Source organism: Ipomoea triloba, chromosome 8 (genome assembly GCF_003576645.1).
Source record: "Ipomoea triloba cultivar NCNSP0323 chromosome 8, ASM357664v1".
NCBI lineage: Eukaryota > Viridiplantae > Streptophyta > Magnoliopsida > Solanales > Convolvulaceae > Ipomoea > Ipomoea triloba.
The window spans coordinates 18,274,632-18,283,769 of record NC_044923.1 but is presented as its reverse complement, the minus strand read 5'-3'; the positions used below and the strand labels follow the sequence as shown (position 1 = coordinate 18,283,769).

The 9,138-nt window shown below is 34.4% G+C and overlaps 1 protein-coding gene across 1 annotated transcript; it reads right to left on the bottom strand.

The window, feature by feature from the left end:
- Positions 1-2,512: 2,512 nt before the first annotated feature.
- On the bottom strand, positions 2,513-8,553 carry LOC116027070 (serine carboxypeptidase-like 45). Its single transcript, XM_031268496.1, has 10 exons — positions 8,328-8,553; positions 7,875-7,979; positions 7,697-7,795; positions 7,090-7,182; positions 5,257-5,345; positions 4,567-4,845; positions 3,231-3,367; positions 3,055-3,147; positions 2,820-2,937; positions 2,513-2,695 (listed from the first exon to the last, which is right to left on the bottom strand). Exons 1-10 carry the CDS (start codon positions 8,551-8,553, stop codon positions 2,513-2,515), a joined length of 1,422 nt encoding a protein of 473 aa, XP_031124356.1.
- Between the last annotated feature and the right edge of the window lie 585 nt (positions 8,554-9,138).

The following is a 9,138-nucleotide window of genomic DNA, read 5'->3' as shown; positions in this document are numbered from 1 at the left end:
TAAAAATAATACATGGGAACTTGTGCCACTACCACAAGGAAGGAAGCCAATTGGTAACAAATGGGTCTTCAAAATCAAAAGGAATGGTGACGATCAAGTGGAGCGGTATCGTGCAAGACTGGTGGTGAAGGGATATGCTCAGAAAGAAGGTATTGATTTCAATGAAATATTTTCACCTGTGGTTCGACTAACAACAGTTCGTGTAGTTTTGGCAATGTGTGCTACATTCAACTTACATCTAGAGCAGCTAGATGTGAAAACGACTTTTCTTCATGGAGATCTTGAAGAAGAGATATATATGCTCCAGCCTGAAGGATTTGAAGACAAAGAGAATCAGAACTTGGTTTGCAGGTTGAACAAATCTCTGTACGGTTTAAAGCAGGCGCCAAGGTGTTGGTATAAGAGATTTGATTCCTTCATCATGTGCCTTGGATACAACAGACTGAATGCAGACCCTTGTGCATATTTCAAGNGATTTGGCTTTCTCAAAAGAATTATTTAAAGAAAATCTTGTCACGTTTCAGCATGCAAGATTGTAAGCCAATTTCTACCCCTCTTCCTATTAATCTCAAAGTATCCTCAAGTATGAGTCCTAGCAATGAAGAAGGGAGGATGGAAATGTCTCGAGTACCGTATGCATCAGCGGTGGGGAGTCTAATGTTCGCTATGATATGTACAAGACCAGACATTGCGCAAGCAGTGGGAGTAGTTAGTCGGTACATGGCGAATCCAGGCAGAGAGCATTGGAACTGTGTGAAGAGGATCCTAAGATACATCAAGGGGACCTCAGATGTTGCATTATGTTATGGAGGATCAGACTTTATTATCAACGGGTATGTGGATTCTGACTATGCAGGGGATTTGGATAAAAGTAAATCTACGACAGGATATGTGTTCAAAGTTGCTGGTGGAGCTGTAAGCTGGGTTTCAAAACTGCAAGCAGTTGTGGCTACGTCAACAACAGAAGCAGAATACGTAGCAGCTACACAAGCCAGTATAGAAGCAATTTGGTTGAAAATGCTATTGGAGGAGCTCGGGCACAAACAAGAGTTTGTCTCTTTGTTTTGTGACAGTCAGAGTGCCTTGCATCTAGCAAGGAATCCTGCATTTCATTCAAGGACGAAACACATACGAGTGCAGTGCCATTTCATCCGAGAGAAGGTGGAAGAAGGGACAGTAGATTTGCAGAAAATCCATACCACGGACAACGTAGCAGATTTCCTAACAAAGGTAATCAATGTTGATAAGTTTACTTGGTGTCGATCTTCCTGTGGCCTGATAGAGACGTAAGCGGCATGGAAAGTGCAAGGTAGAAAGAATGGTGTGAAGATATGATTGTTACAATCATAATCTTCAAGTGGGAGATTGTCGGCAGAATAGTTTAGCAGCAAAATGAACAGTGCAGTGCAGCAATTTGTACAGGAAAAATGCAGCTATTTCTACAGGAAATTGCAGCTGCAATTTCAATAGTGCAGTCCAAATTTTTTGCTATAAATAGGCACTTCATTTGCATTCTAAATCATCCCAAAATCATTCTATTCTTCCCTCATATACTAGAGATATTAGAGAGTTTGTTGAGTGTATTTCTCCTTCCTAGCAAGAGAGAATTATCCTTGTTTTCTCCTTGTTAGTTAGAGAGTGGTTGTAACTCCTATTTTCTCATAGTAAAATTCTTCTACCCTTGCCCGTGGTTTTTATCCTAATTTGTTTAGGGGTTTTCCACGTAAAATCTGTGCCTCATTTATTTTTATTTCTCAAATTATTGTTGCAATCTGATCTATCCCACTTCCGCGGGCGCAACATAAATTGCATAAAAGGATGATATATTGATATAGTTTTTTTGTTGTGAGTTAAATGTTTTGTATCGATTCTTGTATGATTATGATCCCATTATATATATTTGAAGATAATCTTAGAGGTGTCTTGTTGCTATGAGAATAAGAAATCACTATAGCAACACTATTTAAGATTTTAATCTTGCTTTAAGAAAGGAAAGTTGGAAGAAGATGCAAATATTATGTGTTCCTTACTTTGTACTTAATTGTTCTTGTATGACTCTCAACCCAACTATTCAAGTTAAATTCGGAACACTAAATACTTTTATGAGCTAAGGATCTTGTGGTCCAGTGGCATCAAACCCTTCCCTTTATACGGGAGGTAGTGGGTTCGAGCCTTGTGCTTCAATAGCTCTATTGTAATAGAGTTAGTAGTATTCAAAAAAAAAAAATGCTTTTTATGATTAATCACCTATATTAAATTCAACACTCTTTTGGTTAACCTCTTGAGAAAGAGAATATCCTCACACACACCATCATAACCATGTTTATAATAATGTCCAATTCCCTTTCGCTTGGAGTACTATTTAAGAAGATTTTATATCTGATGTTTGATAGAATATATGAAATTAAATTTCCCACAATATGAAGTTTTTTTTTTTTTTTTCGCCTCCATTGACAGAAATTTCTGACTCATCCCCTGGTTTCTACTCATAGTATAATTACTTGAATACAAACTAGTGGTCTGATTTAGTTCTGGGTGGTGGAGATCTCTTGAGAAATGCCTTAAAAAGTGTGAGAGCTTGCGAGGGAGATGAAGATGGCACAAAATGAGCTCCACCCCTTACTGTTGCAAATGTCAAATTTCCCACCTTTTTACATCCACCCAATTTTCCGAATGTTTGACTCCATCCTCCAATCTACAAAAATCAAAACAAAACAACTAAACTTACCCAATTTCTTTTCTTTTTATTTTTAATTTTTGTTTATTGCATTTTGTTTTAATTTTTTCAAGTTTCTTGAGTTTGGTAAAGTGGTATATACCTGGTTGCCATCATACCAAGGTCCATTCATCTCCAAAGTGGTGAGCTTCAAGCGTCTAGCAAGCACGTTTGCAAGTTCTCTAGTGTGTGTGACAGGAATCCTTAAATCTTGATCTCCACTGCAACATAGTAGTGTTACTCTAATTATCAATTAATATATAACTTTAAAAGTAAGGCCAGGCAATGTAATTTTATTTTCTCTCTATCTAATATATGTATCTGATGTCATAATGAACCTGTAAATGAGAACTGGGATATCACTCTTTAGAAGTGCTGACAATGTTGGCAATATGTCAATAGCAAGGTTGTGCATAATAGTTTTCCTATTCCTGCATTTTTCATATACTTGAATTAGCACACAATTACAAGTGATTTCAGACACAATAAGAGAATAGGTTACAAAATACAATACCCATGAAAAATAGAATTCCAATGATTTGGCAAGCCAGTTGTATTGGCATGTAAAGCTTTCTGAACTTCTGGCCTGCTTACATAGTCATATACCCAATCACGAAGGCATGGATCAGCCTTGGCTGTTTCAGTAGCAAGCTATGCATGGCAGAGAAGAAACAAACAATTAAGATTGAAAATATATGTATATATATATATATATATATATATATATATATATATATATAATACGGTACAAATGCAGATGGTGTGCTCAGGTGCAGTTGTGCAGTGAAAAGAGAACTATTGATCTTGCCAAAATCAACGTTCAGGATTAACTTATTAAAAACACGCGGTAATTTTTCATATTGGTAAAACTTAAGGTGCGTGGTTTTTCATCTTTAAGTGCGTGATTTCTGTGCTTTAAGGTGTGTCAATTCTACCGTGAGAACTTAAGGTGTGTTTTGGTTGAAACTTAAGGTGCATCGATATAAAACTTTAGGTGCGTTGTTTTACTTCTTAAGGTGCTGGTTTTCTTTCTTAAGGTGCGCTATTTGTATGCTTTAAGGTGCTTCAGTGTTGAAACTTAAGGTGCGTCAGTTTAAAGCTTTATGTGCGTCGTTTTCCTTCTTAAGGTGTGTGGTTTCTGTACTTAAAGTGCGTCATTTATAATATTTAGAGACTCAATTTTAAAACTTTAGGGGAGCGTTTGGTTCAAGTTATATAAGCTAACTAAGGCTATATTTGCTTAGGAATATAATATTTTCATGTTTGGTTCAAGTTATGTAATTTTTTCAAGTGTGTGGTTTGTATTCTTAAGGTGTTTTGCTTGTGTGATTAAAGTGCGTGACTTTTGTACTTAAGGTGTGTCATTTTAATGCTTAAGTTAGGTTGTTTGGTTCCTTCCATACGCACATTTTTTTAAATTTTCATTGATTTGAGTCATTGATCTATATTTGATCAACGACTCATATTAAACTTCACGGCCACACCTAAGCAAATTCCCGCACCAGAACCACTATATATATAGAGAGAGGGGTTGAGAGGGAGATGCATTTAGATGAGAACCGGTCTTCCAATGCGAATCTGAGAACTTCTTAAAGAATGCACAACATCATATTACACGAATGTAAAGCAACATGGTGCATTTGTGTAGTAATTTCAATGCATTTATGTAGTAATTTTGGTGCATTCATATAGTAGGTGTGATGCATTATTTGTGTACTTGTTGCGGAGGTAGAGGAGTTGTTGTGCATCCATGTACTAGTTACTGTGTATTATTTAAGTTCGTAAGTTCGCATTGGAAGGCTATTTTTTTTTAGTACTAAAGTGAAATAACTTAACAATTGGTAACTTACATGATGTTGTTGAGATGATGAAATTGAGGAGGATTCGCATGATTGAAACAGTAAATTTTCGTTATGATCCTGATCCATATCAACCCCAATTTCCTCCGAAATCATAACATCTATGTCAGAGCAATATTCAGACATTTCTCCACTTAAGAATTCGATAACCATTCTTGTTGCATTACACACTCTCTTCTGCAGACGGTACAGTTCTGTAGAAATGATTCCGTGGTACCACAGATGCTCAACATTAGATAAACTCATCTTTTCTAGAAATGGGTTCCCAAGCTGAAAAAGATTTTTTATTGAAAAAACACAAAAAATGAGTTCTAGCTTGAATGATAGACGTCGATCAGAATGAATGAAGAAAATATCATATGATTTTTAAATTTAAATGTAACCAGTGTTTCTATCGTTAGACACAATGACTAATCTTCTCGCTTCGTTGAATTGTAGTACCTCTAAAGATGAGATAGCTAGCATGGAGATTTAAGACAGGCTGAATTGTAACACCTCTAAGGGTCTGAGAGTTGGCTTGGAGATTTAAGATTACTTTATATCCAAAATCAAGGATTGATTTTTTGACCTTTGGTTAAGGATTGATAAGTCCCTTCCACTAAATCATACCCTCCAATTAGAAAATTACATATGATGCAGAATATCAGGTGAAGAATTGATGGAAGGAAGCAACTAACTCACAACAATTCCTTTGAGCTTTATTGGTCTGATATGTTCTGGTTTTCTGTTGTATTCAAGTATTAATGCAGCAAGTTGTGGTGCCAAGTGACCTACATACATACAAACCCATTTCCAAGATTATTGCATATATATATATATATGCATGCTTTCAAATGCAAAAAAAAAAAAAAAAAAAAAAAAAAAAAAAAAAAAAAGCTTTAAGTAAAAAATAGGGTTAAATCTAAAATATAGTTCTAGTCAAATCATCAGCTCAAAATGAAAAAGAATTAAAAAACACGAAGTTGCATTATTGTAATTTTGTGTAGGTAATAAGTTTTGATGTTTTTTGTTTTCGAGTGCACATTTTGCCTTCTTTGAGTGTACATTTTTTCTTTGAGGGCATATTTAATTTTTTTCTTCTTCTAGTGCATATATTTTGTCTCAATGCATGGTTTCTCCCTTTGAGTGCACAATTTTGGCCCTTCGAGTGCACAGTCTATGCCTTCAAGTGTAAAATTATAGACCAGTGTTTATTATGGCCCTGTTTGGTAAATGACTGTTAGCTGATTGGGTTAAAGTATATAATTAGTTGATAACATTTGCTAATTGTAGAAAGGTGTTTGGTAAATTAGCTATTAGCTTATAGCTATTTGATATAATTTCTTTTCTCAAAAAGCTAATTGAAAAAATTGTTTTGAACAACTTTTTGAATTTTAGCATTTTGGAGTTACAAAAAGCATGGTTACAGTAGGTGCTAGGCACTAGTCCTAGGTAGTTAGGCGACACATAGGCGGCGACCTATAAAAATAAAAAAATATTGCTATGTGGGGGTGTATGAAATATATTATATTATATATATTATATTTATATCTCTTACTTCTCTTATTTATATAAATAAATAAATTTAAATATATATAATTATAATAAAAAAAATTAACAAGGTCCGACTTGTCCGAGTTAACTCGATTAACTCTGCTGAGTTGGGTGAGTTAACTAAGCCAAATTCGGCCAAGTTACGCACTAGGCGGGCCTATGAAGCAATTCGCCTCGGCGTAGGGGCGCCTAGCGCCTAGTAGGCCGATTTTTGCAACAGTGACAAAAAGTTGATTAACCAAATACTTATATTGATTTTTAACCAAGTTAAATAGCTAATAGTGGTCAAATAAACAAAAATTGGGTGATAGGCTAACTAATTTACCAAACAGGACCTATATCTTTTGTCTTATTTTGAAATATTTGAGCTTTACAAACGATTTGTAAGGGTAATTGCTATAATAACACTTAATTAAGTTGAATAAATTCCCCATCTTGATAACATAATTGCTTAGATTGCACATCTTTGTGCATTCGAGTGAAGAATTTTGTCTTTTGAGTGCATATTTCTGTGCCTTCAAGTGCATATTTTTGTGACTTCTAGTACACAATTATGGACCAGTATTTATTATATCTTTTGTATTCTTTTCAACAATGTATAACTAAATTTTTAATGAAATTTGTGAGATTTACAAACGATTAGATGGATAATTGCTTCTATAACACTAAGTTGAATACTCACCTTTTTTGCACCATATATAATTGCTTTAATTGCACATCTTTGTGCCTTTGAGTGCATAATTTTGATCTTTGAATATAAATTTTTGTGCCAAAGAGTGCACATTTTTTGCGCCTTCAAGTGCACAATTTTTGTTAGTTCGAAGTATATTTTTTAAAGAGTAGTAGATCTGAACGAAATTAATGGCTGATATTTTGTGCATTTTTTTAATTACATGAGAAGTCCTTTGCACATGATGCTGGATCTCTATATATATTTATGATATACTGTAATAAAAAAATGTAATGTACTATAGTGTTTACCTCCATAACTATCTCCAGCAATGTAAAAATCTAGATTTCTGTATTCAGGGTATTCAATAAACCACTTTCGAAGAAACTCCATATTTTGATGGGCTGCAGCATAAAAATGGCAAACAAATTAAATAAAAAGGCAAAAACTTGTGAGACCGTCTCACCATGAGACGGGTCGGGTCAAGATGCAAATGTAACACTTATATGCACAAATGTCATACTTATATGCTCAAATGTAATACTAATCGGGAATAAAATTTTTGTTACTTATTAGGGTAAATATAATACTTTTAAGGGAAAAGTATTACATTTTTTCTCAAAAGTATTATATTTGCCCTTATAAGTGAGAGTCACTTGTCAACATTACTTATTATGAAAAATGTATTACTTTTTCTCTTATAAGTAACAAAAATTGTATTTCTGATTAGTGTTATATTTGAGTATATAAGTATGAGATTTGCACATATAAGTATGACATTTGCATGGTGCTTTGACCCGACCCGATTCGTCTCACGAATAAGGATCCGTGAGACGGTCTCACACAAGTGTGACCAATAAAAACGCTAAATCTAATTTAAACATACAAAGTGAATAATGTTGTGATCCAAGTTGGCACCTGTCAAGGTATCACTCCATACGTTGTAATAATCTGTGGTTGTATTCGAGTATGAAAATTCAACTCCAACAGGAGTTTCCACGTATAACATGTTCGACTCTGCTCATTTCAACATCAACTTAGTCAATATATAAAACCATACATATATATATATACAAAACAAAACATTAATAATTACCTAAATTCCAAGAAAACTGGTTCTTTACTAGCTTCCCATCTTTTGTCGGCCTAAATGGACCATGTTCGTAGAACATCCCCATAGTAGCAATGGAACATTCGTGGCCTGATTTTAACAGATACAATACTGTTAGGATCAAACGCTTACCACTTACACCAAAAGTTATATATAGCTAGTAATTATAATGTAACTTTAGCCCTTTAAGTCGTTTACTGACCCTCCCATAAATATAATATAAACATAAATGTGCAGTCCAACTATCAGCTTAGGCTTTTAATTGAGATAGAGCACATGCTTTAATTTGGTATTAGACTATTAGATTATGGGTTCAAATCTCCACGCTACCCGATAAAAAGAGATTATGGTCCGCGTGTTACTCGAGGGGGAATTCTTCAATTGTTTTACAAATGGCATTAAATTAAAATAGAGAAGAGAAGTAGTTAGCATCTATACCTCCCCCTAGCCAAAGTGTAAGCGGCTTTGAGAATCTATTTTCTGATTGGGCTTCAGCAAAATAGTAGAATAGAGCTCTACCATGAAGTTTATCTGTAACAATATACCCAGAGTACTGAATGAAGTTCACATCCGAGGGCTGCCCCGGGAGAGAATCTATCATTTCACCATTCCTTATTGAGATGGAACATAATGTATTGAGCAACAAGAACCATAAGAAAACCATTATTTTTTTAATGATATATATGATGAAATTCGAAGGCCTAAGTTTTTAATCACATATATAGCAATGGCCCTATGGGATTATATTCGATTCTGAATATTAACAAGCAGATGGATGGCTAAGTTTGTTAGGAGTTTATTAATTATTACATACGCATAGAAAGTGTGGGGAAGAAAAAATGGTGTATGGGACAACAGATCAGATATGCTGTTTTTTTTTTTGTTAATTAGTAGTTGATTATACAAATTAAACAAGGAAGTGAAACAGATTGAGAAACACTAAAATAGCGTGATTTCATAGTGTAGTTGATGTAGGTTTTCCGGATAATATATTTTATATATTAAAACCTTAATTTTGTGGTGAAATTTAAATAGATTTATTGAGAGTTTTGGTTGAACTAAATGAGTAGTGGTGATTGGTTTATCAAACGCCTATATAATGCCCATGATTTTTTTTTTTTTTTGTTTTTTGAGTACTAATGAGTTAACAATTGCCTCAACTGAGACTCGAACCCACTCCCCATCTATGTGAGAGTGTAAATCGGGTGCCACTAGACCACAAGATCTTTGGCCTATAATGCCTATGATT

Bases quoted from the DNA above. Each gene is read 5' to 3' on its own strand.
- LOC116027070 (XM_031268496.1), bottom strand. From the start codon at position 8,553: ATGGTTTTCTTATGGTTCTTGTTGCTCAATACATTATGTTCCATCTCA. The intron at 7,796-7,874 runs GTAATTATTAAT...TGAAATGAGCAG, and splicing joins CCAGTTTTCTTGGAATTTAG to AGTCGAACATGTTATACGTG. The intron at 2,938-3,054 runs GTTCATTATGAC...ACTATGTTGCAG, and splicing joins ATCCCAGTTCTCATTTACAG to TGGAGATCAAGATTTAAGGA.